Genomic DNA, 16,852 nt, shown 5'->3' with positions numbered 1-16,852 from the left:
CGGTGCCAGAGGGGACTGCGGCACCAAACCTTATGCTAATATCTACTCACTGAAAAAACACTTTCCTTTCAACGTTCACCTTTCCCGCAAGTACAATCCATGACAAATTGCTTCAGTGTCACGCACGACAGGTGACATCTACTAGGTACTGGATAAGCAAGACTGATATTTCACACACTAACTTTTGCCTCATTCAATACGTCCACAAGTCAAATATTAGGAGTATACGGAAGACTTTCAGGTTGCTGTCATGTCATACTCTCCGGATATAAAAATGTTACTGTAATCACTTCACAACTGTTGACTCGCTATCTAAACGATCACTGGAGCGGGAACACACACACACACACACACACACACTTTACATTACGTTATCACAACAAAGAAGGAAAAAGTGCAATAGACTCCATCCATCACTATCACAACAGGGGGGATCCGCACTAACTAATCACAAGTTTCCACGTCTTTCTCGAGGGATACTCAAAGTGCAACACAGCGGTCAGTTTTCAGATCAAAGCCTTGCCGTGGGCGTCATCAAGGGCTGCAACTGCGGAGACATCAACACATTTATGCTGTTATCACTATGTATTTCCTGCAGGTATAAACAGTCACAGCCATAACAGATCGCGAGGTATGCTACAAATCTGCTCAACATTTATAATCTCTTCTTTCCTCCGAGATGCAATCAGAGAACACAAAGGCAATGACACTCCTCAGAACAAAACATACATGCCAAACGGAGCACGCGCGAACACAAGGAGTGAGGCACGCCAACTGAAAGAGAGAGTTGGTCTGGCTTACACTGCGGGGGAAAGGTACCTCCAGCGTGCGGCAGGAGGGAGGTGCTACCGGTGAAAGTGTTTGCCGGATGACATGCTCGAGATGACGGGAGCTTCTGGGGCTGAAGTGAGAGCGATGGTGACTATTACGGAGAGATTGCTGAAAGATTATCTGTTCTGTGGTGATTAGGAGGTACCTACGCTACGGGTTTGCAATGAACAACAGGTGTGTGGTGATATGTTTTAGCATTGCACATTACTAACGCAGACACAAAACAGCTGACAGTACCCGCCAATACTTTACACTGCATAATCTCCCTAGACTAAATACGAGTCCTTCCTCTTATCATAACATGCAGACTGAGACACAATGAGTTCATAATTATCACACTTTCTCCAAGCGTCATGCTCACTTCCCCTATTACTTTCTTGTTTGCACCGCACTTAAAGCTGAGATGGATCACAGCTTGAGAGATAATAAATCCAGTCTTTCTACTTAAAACGAACTTGGATATCTGCATTGAAAGTCGAACAAAGGATCTCTCTCTCTCTCTCTCTCTCTCTCTCAAGATGTGGATCACAATTTGAGAGATAACAAATCCAGTCTTTCTCTTTACTTAAAACACACTTGGATATCTGCATTGAAAGTCGAACAAAGGATCTCTCTCTCTCTCTCTCTCTCTCTCTCTCTCTCTCTCAAGATGTGACAAGTTTCTCCCAGCGCAGTCTCGTGGTGGGCCTGTCTTTGGAGCCAAGGAAAATGATGCACGGTCCGAATAAGGATCAGCCAGCACGCCACAACACACCACCACTTCCCATCACAACTTCACTACACGATAACAAATGTACTTCCTCACAGTGTGTACAGAGAATGATGCATACCGTATCCCTATTACCACCTACTGCTACTGTCCATGATAAAGACTCAATGTAAGATCTCTCTCTCTCTCTCTCATGATGCTGGTCGGGCGCCTTTCCCTTTCCTGGACTGCCACTTTGTCGCTATAGCTCAACAAGTTACCATTTTTTCTCCTCTTCTCTCTAATTCTCTCTGGTCATTCGTCATGTTAGACGGAAAAGCTCTGATGGCTCGCCCTCCCTCACGCCCCTTCACGCCCAATGCATTGGTCACCAGTGTAACAGTTGCCACAGTCCACCACGAAGTTCCTCGCACAAATGTTTGTTTATGAAAATATGTGAACGCGACGATAACAGCACCGCAATTTGCTATCTGACTTACATTTTGTGCGCCCCTCCTCCAGCATTAAATAAATACATAAAATACAAAGAATACCAGCCACAGTGAACACTGGATGAAAGAGGAAGATGGAACATCCAGTGACAGTGCATTGAATATTTAGGAGCTGAAGAAGTTGGAGAGATTTCCTTGTACAGGGATCAGGACTTACAAAATGACATAAAAAAAAAAGACTACAGTATTCATTAGGACATCAAGAAATGCAACAACAGACGCCTGGGACATTCTGAACACAAAGGAAGTCTTACCAAGATAACTTCATTAATCTAACATTAATAAAGACAGACAGATAGCAAGTATGAAGGTAGTAAAGTGTAATCAAAGCCCATTCCCTTGAAGTCACAACCCCTCCCCCCCCAAAAAAAAAAAAAAAAAAAAAAAAAAAAAATCAATAATACATCCTTGAAGACCACAACTTCCAATCCAGTCTGTTAAACGAAGCTGTGACATGACACCCATGTTTGCAGACACAGTAATTTGTAATGTACACACAAAACATATCAGCACTGAAGTTAAAGCACTGGCCTCTATGGAAGAAGACGAAGAAGAAAATGAATGCAGTGGAACATGAGAAGGAGGAAGGTGGGAGCAGGCAGGCGTTCAGTGAGTAAATCCATTGGTGGTGTTCACAAATCAGCTGATATGATGGCTTGTCCACAGTCCCTCTTACTAAAAGCCCTGAATCCTGTACAGCTACAATAACTACATCATTTTGTTAAGCAATTCACAAACACATCTCTCTACCTCATTCTACAAATCTAACATAATTCAGATCTGGACAAATTTCTCAATTAAGAGTGAACCCGATCACTTTATCACACTGAAATAATAAATGAATAAATAACACTCACTAATCACAGGCAGCAATCAATGGATGTTTATGTTACTGCCATTATTAAGGACTTTCGTTCACATATTAATTAAGCCTTTCCCTCAGGCAAAAATAAATAAACAATAACAAAAATAGGAGCAAGCAGTACTTACCACTGATATTCAGCACTGAGAGCCATAGCTGCACTCCAGGCACAGACAGTTCTTCTCTTCACTCAGAATGAAGGAGCTTGGTGGAATGACAACAACTGCCCAGCCTTCCCTTGTGACACAGCAGGCTAGTTCAGAGCAACTATGAAGTGGTCTGAGATGTGTGACAGGATGTGGGCTTGTATGATGCCTTTGTGTTTCATAACAAACTATTGTAACATCCAGGGAACTCTTACATGTGAGTATTTGACAGGTGAGAAACGTGAAAAGTATAATTACTATATATTTCCTTCCGTATATAAAACTAAATCAAAGCGTGAACTTTTGCAGCTTAATGAGAGATCGTGCACCATGTCTATTCAAATCAGAAAAACAAGAAATAGACACAAATGTTGTAGTACATGTGTATGTCATGTGGGAATATTAGTCTTGTTGCTTCATTCTCAAAACAATTCCTTGAACTGCACTCAATGTTTGCTACTGTTCCTGTTTTCTGGTGAGCATTTCCTAGGTTATCAGATTTCAAAAAACAAATGATGGAATGCTTTTTTGATGCACATTTCTCCCAATTATTTGACTATAAAGTTTTTCAGCACACACTGGAGCAATGGTAACTCACTGATTTTCAACAGTATTTAACACAATGGCATCACTCTTGTGTTGGATGACAGATCATCATCTGAATTCCATCTGAAAGAAAGAAAAGTGGATTAAATATCGTTGTGATCAAATATATTCCTACACATCAATATGTATCATGTATACCGTTTATGCTGTATATTACTACACAGTATCATAGATGTTCAAGAAGCACAACATATATCTAAGATTTCTGAGCTGGTCAAGCAACTCTAGCCTCCATGAAAGCTGAGGTGAGGTGGCCTGGTGGGGGAAAATGACATAAATCTCAGGATGCAAAAAATGGACAACACTGCTGGGTGGCAACAGGAATTGCAGTGATTTGTAATAATTGAATTCCACTAAGTCCTGAGGGTTAATAGGACTAAGCAATGGAAACAATTGACATCATCAGGTGTTATACAATCTTACTATTCTGGCTCACAAAAGACAAGCCGACAGGTGGCAGACACGCGTACTCCAGTGGCTGCCTACCATCTGATTAGGAAATTCATCTCATCTTGTGAATATACTGTAATAGTATTTCCCTTTTGGTTCAGTATATTCACTTTTTGTAACTGTATCGACATTTGCTTTATCTAGGCTGGTCTTAATACCTAAAAAGGTGTATGTGTGTATTTACCTAGTTCTATTTGCTTGGGTGTAGTGTGCGGCAATCCTTGTGCTGTCCTGCTGGTCTGCACTTTGCATCCCAAGGCATGTTAGTAGAGAGTTAGTGGGAGGTCAGAGTGAGGCCATAATGAGGCCTCAGTCATGTTGTGATAATACTTTTGACTGACGCTAAGGGTGGGAACACAACGGTATGGCACCTCTGGTAGTGAAGAAGCAAGTCAAGTTTGTGGGTGCAAGTTGATGCAAAATCTAGGCATCAGGAAAGGGCATAAGCTGGTTTGGGTATAACCTGTGGTACCACTGCACATGAGAGGAGATTAAAGCGTGGCAACTTAGACATTACAGTGGCTCTATCTCCTAGGCTAAGGGGTATCATCCAACATAGGCTCAAGAGTAATGAGGTGAGAATGTGACCAAGGACCACAAGCAGTTATTATCATAGATGTCCCAAACATTACTCTTACTACTCTCCATAGAAAATTTCAGTGGGAGCTTTGTGTTTGACTGGCGGCCCTGCTCCCCGCTGGCCCACAGAACCTCAGCAAAACTCGCCCATTACAAAGTTTTGCTTACAATGATACATGTCTTTTCTGACCTAAAATGCACCACAATTGAGAATTCTTTCATATTTTGCATAAAAAGTTCTATAAAAGAGAAAAGAAATTAATTACCTGACTAATTTGAATGCATGACGGGCATTTTCTTTCTTTATCCATTCCTCTCTCTTTTTCCACCCATCCTGTGAGTTCCAGTTGATTACTTATAATAATATCTAAGTAAATTGTCTACTGCTTTTGGCATCTCGCCAAGTATAGTTTCCAACACCTCAAATTCACTCTCTTATTAACTTTTTGATAAAAAAATACCAACACAAGTGTTTGGAAGGATGGTGATCTTTCTTTTCTAAGGAAGTTCAAATCCCTAGATAAGAATGTTTACAAGTACAATGATTCAAGCCTTTGTGGATGAGGAGCAGGTTTATTCAGACCAGTTAGTGGCTGATTCAGCCCTTGTTGCTGGCTTATTCGGCCAATTATAGTGTTGATAATATGCTGTGTGTGTGTGTGTGTGTGTGTGTGTGTGTGTGTGTGTGTGTGTGTGTGTGTGTGTGTGTGTGTGTGTGTGTGTGTGTGTGTGTGTGTGTGTGTGTGTCCATGCTTGAGTGCACATGAATGCATGTGAGTCTTTTTCAAATATAGCAAGAAGGAAGGCACCAAGGAACATGTTTAGCATTAAGCACAATGTTTGCCTGCTGAGAGCATGAGCAAAACAAAACCAAATAAAAAGGGTTGCACAATATGCGAAACAGTAAAAAAAGTCTGAATCAGCCACAACAAGGATCGGAATCAGCCACATATCCAGTCCAAATGAGCCAAGGTCCACATAAGCCTGCATCCCTGTGAGCCACAAGACTCCTTTTCCACCAGGAGGCAACAGGACTTAGTTTGAATGTTAGAGGCCTTGTCTTGCCTTAGTGTGAATGTTTGATACCTTGTCTTGCCTTAGTGTGAATGTTTGATACCTTGTCTTGCCTTAGTGTGAATGTTTGATACCTTGTCTTGCCTTAGTGTGAATGTTTGACACCTTGTCTTGCCTTAGTGTGAATGTTTGATACCTTGTCTTGCCTTAGTGTGAATGTTTGACACCTTGTCTTGCCTTAATGTGAATGTTTGACACCTTGTCTTGCCTTAGTGTGATGTTTGACACCTTGTCTTGCCTTAATGTGAATGTTTGACACCTTGTCTTGCCTTAGTGTGAATGTTTGACACCTTGTCTTGCCTTAGTGTGAATGTTTGATGCCTTGTCTTGCCTCAGTGTGAAAGTTTGATGTGGTATTACCAGCCTGGTATATAGGTTAAAATAGAGAGCTCACTTTTTGGAGAATGCTACCATGCAGAGCAGCACACCCACCTCATTCAAAATTGTCGTTGGGGCACCTTTAGTGAGGGCAATGTGTGCTCAAACGTTCTATGCATTGCTGCAAAATGGGTCATAAAAAAAAAATTTTTTTTTGAATGGACACAATGCCAGTGGCCACAGAGGAAAATATCTGATCAATTTAGCCAATCACAACACTTCTTTTCATTTGAAATGGAACAAGAAGCATGATTTATGATTTGCAACAGAAAGTTAGTAGATTCAGTCAAAATACACTGGTTGAATAAGGTTATTATTCAAAATCCTGCAATGGCACATAAATCAATTCTTCTAACTGCTGTATTCACTTGCTATTTCATATACAGGAATTGGCGTGCCAGCAGGTTTGTGGTATTTCCCTACTATCTTTGGTTGAGCCCTACCTCATACTGCCCTACTATGCCATTGTAAAGGGGGATACCAAACCAGGTGAGTCTACCACACAGACACAGCAATAAAATAATAATAATAATAATAATAATAATAATAATAATAAAAAAGAAAAAAATTGTGAGATAGATCTTTGTCTGAACACTTATCCAGACAGACACAATGCCACTGTTAACTGTACTGAAGCACCTGTGGAGCTGAGAAAGCTCTTTTTGGGCAATGATACAACCATAGTGTATTTATTAACACATCAGTGATTCTTGTAAGGGATTATCTTAAGAATAGTTCACCACTATGGAGCAAATCATTACACACTATAGTTAATATCAAAGGAGACTTACTAGTTGCTTTTTACTGACAGTGTTATTGAGCTGGCAGGTTGGCTAGGATAGAGTTCCCTTTGTGGGGCCAGCCAGCAAGAACCTACATGACCTACATCAAATCCCAACAAGTAAATACCCAGTCAATGTCATCTATTCACACCCAATATATTCACTTCTTAAATCCACACACAGCAAACCCACACCCGGTCAATGGCAGCAGCTCGCTAACACCAGCAAGTGGGCAGGACGTCCTTCTTACTCCTGTACACAAACACTGAGACTTCACCAGTGAAAGTCATTACTATCCGGACACCACTCAGGGGTTACTGTCCATCAACACAGAGCTACCACATTACTGAAAGCCGGCCCGTTGTGTGCTTGACCCCACCCTGTAACAGTACATATAGGCAAAGTATAGCCAGGCAGGCCTTGAGTACACAACTGAGCCAGCCACATCCGTCCTACCTCCCACTGAACCAAGCCACTGCTCCTGTGAGGCCGATGACGCCTGCTGCCTGCTATATTCTCCCATTGCACCTCTCTAAAGGGAAATGCATGCAGCTAAGCGCCTCACTGGACCTGTTCAAGCTACGTATGGCGTCTCTTACCTTCGTAATATTCATAGTAAAGGTGTGAGGGCGGGGAGGGCGACCGTCTCCTCTCGTGTCGCCATCAAAACAACAACAAGGTCATCTAGAATTGTTAGTACTAATACAAATCTTTACTCGCTTATTTTCTATTGTGAATTTACCTAAAAATTAACAATATTCCCTGATATTCCCATACATGGTAGTAAAAATGTCTATGCCAATGGCTTGATTCACTCTGTACTGACGAGGAGGAGGGAAAAAAGTACAGATTTTCGGTAAAGTGATAGTCAGTATAACAATATGCTCTAAATATACAATATGAATGCATTAACATGTGTTTCTATCAAATATTCTTGATCATTCACACAGGAATTTGTTATTTGTTTAGATTTCTTAATTTCAAAGAAAATGGGCTTTTTACCATAAACTATGATATAATTCCATTGTTCCTAGGCTCCCATCAGGAAGAAACTCATTTTCATCTTTGTGCTTACATATTACTTATTGCACTACGTAATATTCAGCAGATTCATTGCTTACGTTGAAACAAAACTAAACCATAGAAAGTGTTTGGTATCTTCAATAAGGAAAATCTAAAGAATATTAGTATTTGATAGGGTAGACTCAAGTAATTTTATGGTAGTCACGTCAAAGTTCCATAATATGACATCATGAACGCCACTAAGGCACAACTTTTGAATTTCATTACCTTGTATAAAAATCATTAAGTAATAGAGCTTAGTAATTATTCATTCCTATTTTTCCATCCTCAATTTCAAACAAAGCAGGTTGTTATATATTTCATACGCTATTGCCAATTTGCTTTCGAGTGATGTTTCCAGTCAATAGTCCTTCCTTTGCTTCCAATCATTAGCCAAGTAAGTAATTGTCACCCTTTAGGCAGGTGTGCATTTTTTTTCTACCTAACTCCAGCTTTTATTGTTTGGTTTTCAAAATGGTGCTCATTCCAAACCATTTCCCTTTGCTGGAACGTCCATACTCCGAGTTTAAATTCTTCTGCGCCAATTTTAACTATTATCTTTCACTGATCAGTCTGGTGAATGTCCTATCAACTCAAATATTCTTATAGATAAAATTTGTGGCAGCACACCACTCTACACTATGATAAATTAGTAAAGATGCGAGTCAGAAAGAAAAGTGAGCTACAAGGTGACAAAGAGGATCATATGAAGATCCTCTCCCCCAAATCTACTTGGGGGAAGGATCTTCTTATGATCTAGCCTGGGGCGGAGGATCTTCATATGATGAGCTACTACTACTACTACTACTACTACTACTACTACTACTACTACTACTGCTATCAATCAGAGGTGGGCGCGCGAACCTTTTTTTTGGTTCCGAATCCGAATCCGGGAAGTGTGCAGTAGATATCTTCAGTGCAACTTGGTGGTCCAGGAACAATTGTGCATATCGATGAATCGTGTTTTTCTCACAAACCAAAGCATCATCGGGGCAGAGGACCTCACACTCCTATGTGGGTATTTGGAATGGTCGATACCAGCACCTCACCAGCTACAGGATACATGGAAATTGTAGACAAAAGAGATGCTGTCACACTTCTCCCTATAATACAAGCAGTAGTGCGACGGGGATCAATAATCCACAGTGATGAGTGGAGGGCTTACAATAATATACAAGGATTGGGCTTCACACACAGGACAGTGAACCATTCACTCAATTTTGTGGATCCGCAAACTGGTGTCCACACTCAGGCCATAGAATCGTACTGGAACAAACATAAAGCACATATCAAGATGATGCGAGGATGCAGGCGGGACTTCTTGAATTCTTATCTTCAAGAATTTATGTGGCGTGACCGTTTCTTCCGGGATGCTTTTGATAACCTATGTACTCATATTTCCTTGCAATATTTAGTGTGATTTATATTTTTAAAGATTTTAAAATATTAGTGTAATTTTAAAATTGAATTGATTTAAAATTTTTAGTGTAACATGTATTTTTTTTCTTGCAATATTTAGTGTAACAAGAAGGTTATCTGAATAATGTTTTATTATTTAATCCTTATGTTGTTTATTTATATTATATGTTAATGGGGAGGATCAACAATTTATATGTGGGATGAGCGCGACTGGGGGGTGGATCTTCAGTTGGATACTTTGGGGGGGAGGATCTTCATATGAGCGCGACTGGGGGGTGGATCTTCAGTTGGATACTTGGGGGAGCGGATCTTCATATGAGCGCGACTAGGGGGGTGGATCTTCAGTTGGATACTTGGGGGGGCGGATCTTCATATGAGCGCGACTAGGGGGGTGGATCTTCAGTTGGGTACTTTTTGGGGGAGGATCTTCATATGATCCGAAAAAGATTATCATGATATAATAAGATAAAATAATGAGGACTCACAACTATAAGTAAATTAAGAAAATGGATGGTAAATGTACCCAGATGAGAAAAAGAAGAAAGTCTTGTGCAGTTCGGCCGTTTGAGGAAGGGAGGCATACAAGTTAGTAAGCTCAGATAGAAATTAACATGAAAATAGTGGTAGAAGACAGCTTGGAGAGAGAGAGAGAGAGAGAGAGAGAGAGAGAGAGAGAGAGAGAGAGAGAGAGAGAGAGAGAGAGAGAGAGAGAGAGAGAGAGAGACGAAATGCTTTTGCTTCCATCTGTAGAAAACGGTATGAGTGGAACCCACCCCCGATACATGTGAATTTTCAAAATACCGGCCATCTTCTTGGCCGGGTTTTCTCAACCCTCTTTCATCCACTTACCTATTGAGGGGACCCTTTGGTACTGGATTAGATAGGATATAGTCATTTTACATTTGTATGTAGCTCAGGTTTAGCTCAGCACACTGTTTATTTGGCAGTACTTCTTGTTTTGATCTGGATGGTTTAATAACATATTTGTCCATTTTCCCAAGAGACAGCTAAACATCACTCCGGAAAAAAAAAGGAGAAAGAAAACCATTAAGGGTGAAGGCCAACATATGTATTGCCCAGTTTCAGTAATATAGTATGGTCAAATGAAAAACAAGCAAACAATCAAATCAAACCATATTATGGGAAAAATTACAATCCACAAGGGCAGCCAGTCATGCCACGTGTTCAGCCAACAGCAGTCGACGGCAGAATGTATACAGCTCCCAGTCTGAGCTCTGCCAGCGTGCTGCTGTGTAGCTATTGCATCATGTTATGTGGCCCCGGAAGCAATGTTGCAAACAAATATAACTTTCTCACTTTTAAAACATTCAGTCTCATAAACATTATAATACATCATAGAAATAACATTCTGATATACAACTAGACAGGAAAAAAAACTGAAAAAAAGCTGGACATATTAATTAAGAGATTCATTGTGTAGTCATGAATCATATAAATTGACTGTCATGTGTTCAATTCCCTGCCCCGCGGACCCCTTGTTATACGTTATACGTTTCCCCATTACGGAGCTCGCTCCGTAATGGGGAAGGCTGGCTGGGTGACCGCCAGATGACCGTAGTGAAATACACACACACACACACACACACACACACACATCCCGGCGCGGCGAGGCAAATGGGCAATCCTCTCAATGTGTAGCCCCTGTTCACCTAGCAGTAAATAGGTACGGGATGTAACTCGAGGGGTTGTGGCCTCGCTTTCCTGGTGTGTGGAGTGTGTTGTGGTCTCAGTCCTACCCGAAGATCGGTCTATGAGCTCTGAGCTCGCTCCGTAATAGGGAAAACTGGCTGGGTGACCAGGAGACGACCGAGGTGAATTACACACACTGGCTGGGTCACCAGCAGACGACCAAGGTGAATTACACACACACACACACACACACACACACACACACACACACATACTTAAAACAGCTGAAAAAAAAGAGAGAGAAACAGCAATACCTAGAATGATACAAATGTTAGATTTCCATACTTCTAACTAAGTCTACCCATTAAAAAATAATTTTCTTTGTTCTTCTATTTACACAGAGAATAAAGACAGACAGAATTGAAAGTAGTAACTTAACTAATTGGCACATGGATGTATTTCTGTACTAAATTGTATACCTTTCTTTGCCAAGTAACAAGAGACACGATATGTATGATCCGAAAGTAAAATCAGAAAGGAATAATAAAATACAATAATATGTTTGGGAGCAAAAAATGAGCTGATGTTGCTTCTGAATGTTGTGTCCTGCTGCCAGCTTTCTTCGCAAGGAAATAAGAAACATAGGATAAAAAGAGAAGCTGTAAGAGGTTGTCAGAAATACGCGTTGTTAGGGTATGAATTGTATATAAATATTTTCTTGTTTCTTCACATAAAGCCGTGAGAGCGGTGCTGATGTTAGCGAGAAGCCCTGTAAGTTCACATTCTTTTATTCCTTCGCATGCACTTCCATCTGGGAACCATGCCTAGATCAACATTCGCTCTCACAGGTTCAGTGTGAGAATCTCTATAGTTGGATTACATATATGTAATTATAGCTAAGTATGATAACAGACATACGTTTAATATTAACATATATTTTGCTTCTTGCATTTTATAATTAGATGTCACTTTAAGTGCTGTAAACAATGCATTTAAATGTACGAGTCGGTCACCCTGTCAGTGAATTTTTGCTGACGAAGGTCCACAGGAGGTCTGGCAGGAGAGCTTGCCGGGTACACGAAGTCTAGCGATCGCACGGTCTGGCCCCGATTTTCTCAAGCTTAAACCCATTATCTCTGGTTCTATCGTGGCTACTGATCCTAAAAACTTCTCTCATGTTCTCTTTGTTATAACCCCAATGCCACTTAGATACTTCTGTCAGGTACCCTCTTAACCCTACGTCTCTCTAAGGAATGTAAATTTAGTTTTTTCAGTCTCGCTTCATGGGGAATATTCCTCACCCCCTTTACCTTTTTAGTCATCCTTCTCTGCACTGACTCTAATAAACCTATATCATTCCTACAATGTGGAGACCAGAACTGAATCGCATAATCTAGATGTGGTCTGACCAGTGCCAAATATGATTTTAATATTATTTCTAGGCTTCTGCTTTTAACACTTATAGAAATTAATCCTAGTACCCTATTTGCCTTATTTCTATCCTCTATGCATGCTTTCTTTGACCAGGATCGGCGCTGAATATAACTCGTAGGTTTTTTTCATGTTCTAAGCCTACCAGGGCCTCGTTGTTTATATTTTCTTTATGTAAGAGGAGAGATCTGGTCGAGGGCAAAAAAAAAAAAAAAAAAAGGTCCTCTCAGTCAATTTCCATAAAAATTCGATAGAGTAAGCCAGAGGACAGGGATAAATGTCTGGAACCATGCGTGCTTTGGGATCCGAAGGGTCTCCTGGCGCTCGGGTTCGAATCCTGTCCACGGTCCGTTTTCCTAGCGGGTGGGCCTTGAGATAGGAGTTGCCACAAAAAGTATCCCCTTTAGCCCATAAATTCCCGTGAAAAGCCCACATAGTATAGATAAAAAAATAAATAAATAAAAAAAAGTCATAGGAAGTTGGAAATACAGACTCAGGCAGGGAGTTGCAGAGTTTACCAGAAAACGTATGAAAGATTGAGAGTACTGGTTAACTCTTGCATTAGAGAATTAGACAGAATAGGGGTGAGAGGAAGAAGAAAGCCTTGTGCATGCAGTGAGGTACCTATTGTGTGGATTTCCTCTACCTACGCTAAGCACCTTGCATTTGTTAATGTTAAACTGCATTTACTATTTGTCTGTCCACTTGTTCATCCTATCCAAATCGGTTTGCAAAGTAGTGGCATCCGAATCTGATGTAATTAATCTACCTATCTTTGTGTCATCTGTAAATTCATTGATACTACTACTCATTCCCCTATCTAAATCATTAATATATATTTGAAATAATAATGGCCCTAAAACTGATCCCTGTGGCAACTGATAAATGAACATAATTAGCAGGGCATTAAGATTTTCCCAAGCAAATCTGATAACAACCACCATTATATACTTGATATTAGAATACTCACCTTCATGGGACACACGCCAGGATTTCATTACACACAACACCCGATTCATGTCCTAGGCACAGACGTAATTGTAAGTACCGAGTTTGCTTTTCAGCCCCGATAAGCCACTTGTGTGAGAAATGCGTGTTTGTTTCTTATGTATGCGTCTTTTTAATACTCTCATATATAAACTGTTATATCTGATGCTCTGTCTCCATGTGTGTCTGCAGAGAAGCTTCACATTGGAGAGGCTTCGCGGATTATAGTGATGTTACGGAGGAGACACTTGTGTACCATGTGTGGGTGTGTTGATTGGTTTACTACTGCACATGTGTAAGAGTTAGAACACTGTGGGGAGTATTGTGAAGGATAGTGTTTACGGTGTTTGTGAAGGTGTGGTGTTTAGAGTTATCATAGAACCTTTTTCTTTCTTTCTTTATTTATTTCTATTTGTTTTTTTATTCATTCATTTATTTATTCATTTATTTTTTGTTGTTGCACGGTAGACAACTTTGGATCGCCAAGGTACAATATGAAGGATGATGCAACTTTCAGTCCCCAAGGGAGACAATGGTAACGTGAAGCCATGGTGCACATCTCTCATCGGAAGCACGAACGACTCAATTACGATTTCTTGTTAGTAAACTTATATCTCTCGTCAGTTTTTACGTAGAGTTGTCGTGCAAGCATTTTATGATAAGGCTATTCCAGTTGTCAGTAATTTCAATATTAAAGTACTTTATTCATTGTGTGTGTCACATCGCCTCTCTACGTTAATAAATTTCCTGTTGTCGTGTGATTTTTTTTTTTTATCCTTTTGATATTTTGAAAGCTTCAACTGAATCTCTTCTGATCCTTCGTTTATAGAAACATACCATGTCTTTAATTCTTACTCGAATGACAGACTACACAGTATTTTGTTTTGTTACTCATCGCCTCACTCTTACTGAAATCGTCTTTAAAATCTTTCATGCAGTTTTGAGATCGGTCTCTCTCTCTCTCTCTCTCTCTCTCTCTCTCTCTCTCTCTCTCTCTCTCTCTCTCTCTCTCGGGTACGATATTTGAAATTTAGATTTGCATAACAGCCAGTGTATTTCTCTGCGTTTAAGTATACCTGCAATCCTCAGCCTATTTTGCTAGCTTATTGATCTCATGAATTTTAACAGTCTTCAGCGCATGATGCCTCGACACTAACCACTGAGCTCCACCATTATGATTATGTTAAACTAATGTGACATGTTTTTAGGCCGAGAACCAATCCATTAGTGTTTTTCTATTCCACATGGTCATAATTTTGAGGTCAACTTTTTGTGGGAAACATTGTAAATATTTTTTCTGAAGATTAGATTAAAATTTATAAAACTTTACAAGCTAAATTACATAAAATCCAGGTAAATCACACTTTAGTTTTCCACAAGGACAATGGCGACGCTGTGCACAGTTACCGTGGCAGTCTGCATCTGAAGGTTATGTTTCTTTGAGGTATGAATGGATGCTGTACCCAAACATTTCGAAATCGACGCGGTATCTCTGGTAGAGCGCCATGGTGAGTTCCCTGGGCAAAGCCTGGAAATGGAATTTTCATCTTTCATTGTCGTTAAACATAACTTCAAAATCAAGGATCAGATGTTAGTTAAGTAAATCTAAATAATATGAAGAAGGAAAAAAACAAAAAAACTGAGACCATTCTCAGATGAATTGAAAATAGCAAACAAATCAGGCTGAACATACTGATGGACGAAAGGTGATTGTCTCCACCAATAACTGAACATTGAGAAGCAAGAATGAGATGCAGGAGGTGGAACCATCATATTATAATTTCTCTATCAATATAAGAGCAATACCAACAATGCCAGCAAATAATGTATCTAAGTAGTGAAGCCAAAAGTTATATGAATGTACCAAGTAGGTAAGAGGCTAAAACAACAACGTCACTTCACCTTGAAAAATTTGGGAGCGATGGACTCCGATGAGTTGGGTGCATGGTTTTTTTTGCAGTGTTTGTTTCAAGCCCAGACGGAACTTATGGTTTATGTACCTGCAATATCAGTCTATAGGAGCACCTCTACCTACACATCAGCGACACTGAGTAATGCACACACTTGGTGGCCAGGCGATGAAACTGTCCTGTTGCATTGGAAATTTCAAGTAGAGATGAAAAAAAGAAAAAGAAAAATGACAGAGGAAAGAAATGTAGAATGGTAAAATCCGTTTGTTCTTTTAAGTTCCACGTACTATGTGCACATTTATGTCATATTGAATAGTTGTTGGTTAGATATTAGTTATATTACACATTCTTTTTGCATTATCATACCATTACACACCAATTCATGAATATAATTATTTTGAACATTAAGTATTTTCAATCAGTACGTTATCAAGTTACTCAAAGTGGGGCCACCGCTCTCAACAACCGGGGAACACAATCCTAAGATAGGGAAAAAGGAATTAAAATTATAGAAACACTGGAAAAAATGTTGATGTTGACGTTCCACGGAAGATTAAGCCTACCTCGTGTCGTCACCGATGGATTCCATGTTGAGAATGGCATCGTAATGGATATTACAAGGGGCACAGTTGGCGTAGAAGGGCATCCAGTGAATGTCTTGCGTATTATGATACTTCCGCTGGATGTCGTCATTGATGGGAATGTCTTCTACCAAATATTTGACGAACTCCTCGAAGCTGGATATTTCAGATGTCAACGACGAAGACTGCGGCCGATATTTTTTGATGATTTTTCTTGACAATCTGTGAGTGGAATATAGTATCACACACACACACACACACACACACACACACACACACACACACACACACACACACACACACACACACACACACACACACACACACACACACACACACACACACACACACACACACCATAACCAGCACCCAAGTAGGCCTTTTTTTTTTTTGCCCTTTGGTGGCCCTCTCTTAGACACACACACACACACACACACTCTCTCTCTCTCTCTCTCTCTCTCTCTCTCTCTCTCTCTATATATATATATATATATATATATATATATATATATATATATATATATATATATATATATATATATATATATATATATATATATATATATATATATATATATATATATATATATATATATATATATTTATCTATCTATCAGTCTGTCTATTTATCTATCTATCCACATATCAATCAATCAATCATCTATCTATCTATCTATCTATCTATCTATCTATCTATCTATTTATCTATCTATCTATCTATCTATCTCTTAAAATAATGCATAAATGGCTAATTGACAACGGAAAAGGAAGGTCACGAGACTTTATGACAGGGAGAGAATGCCTCTATACCGTATTCATCAACTCATCACAAGCAGATAAGGCTGTCGATGTATATTCAAGTGGAAATGAGTAAAGCGAGGCACTCCCCATGTTCTCAGTGCAC

At 39.8% G+C, this 16,852-nt stretch overlaps 2 protein-coding genes across 7 annotated transcripts in view; both read right to left on the bottom strand.

Moving 5' to 3' along the window:
- Positions 1-7,587, bottom strand: part of LOC123503577 (signal peptide peptidase-like 3) — a 36,009-nt gene extending 28,422 nt beyond the window's left edge. The window contains exons 1-2 of one of the 4 annotated variants that reach the window (XM_045253466.1): positions 7,508-7,587; positions 3,022-3,708 (exon numbers count right to left, since the gene is read on the bottom strand). In XM_045253466.1, the coding sequence (XP_045109401.1) occupies positions 3,022-3,047 (26 nt within the window). In that variant the 5' untranslated portion in view covers positions 3,048-3,708; positions 7,508-7,587. Of the gene's footprint in view, positions 1-729; positions 791-3,021; positions 3,709-7,364; positions 7,383-7,507 lie in introns of those variants that run through there. The other 3 variants (XM_045253467.1, XM_045253468.1, XM_045253469.1) reach the window with 3 other exon arrangements.
- A 5,370-nt stretch (positions 7,588-12,957) lies between these two features.
- The window catches only part of LOC123503720 (carbohydrate sulfotransferase 11-like), a 33,119-nt gene continuing 29,224 nt past the window's right edge, over positions 12,958-16,852 (bottom strand). Inside the window, exons 7-9 of one of the 3 annotated variants that reach the window (XM_045253706.1) lie at positions 15,931-16,170; positions 15,360-15,457; positions 12,958-14,985 (exon numbers count right to left, since the gene is read on the bottom strand). In XM_045253706.1, the coding sequence (XP_045109641.1) occupies positions 14,861-14,985; positions 15,360-15,457; positions 15,931-16,170 (463 nt within the window). In that variant the 3' untranslated portion in view covers positions 12,958-14,860. Of the gene's footprint in view, positions 14,986-15,359; positions 15,547-15,930; positions 16,171-16,852 lie in introns of those variants that run through there. The other 2 variants (XM_045253707.1, XM_045253708.1) reach the window with 2 other exon arrangements.

This window comes from Portunus trituberculatus, chromosome 14, assembly GCF_017591435.1.
Source record: "Portunus trituberculatus isolate SZX2019 chromosome 14, ASM1759143v1, whole genome shotgun sequence".
NCBI lineage: Eukaryota > Metazoa > Arthropoda > Malacostraca > Decapoda > Portunidae > Portunus > Portunus trituberculatus.
The sequence above is the reverse complement of the archived record's forward strand: the minus strand, read 5'-3'. Positions and strand labels throughout refer to the sequence as shown.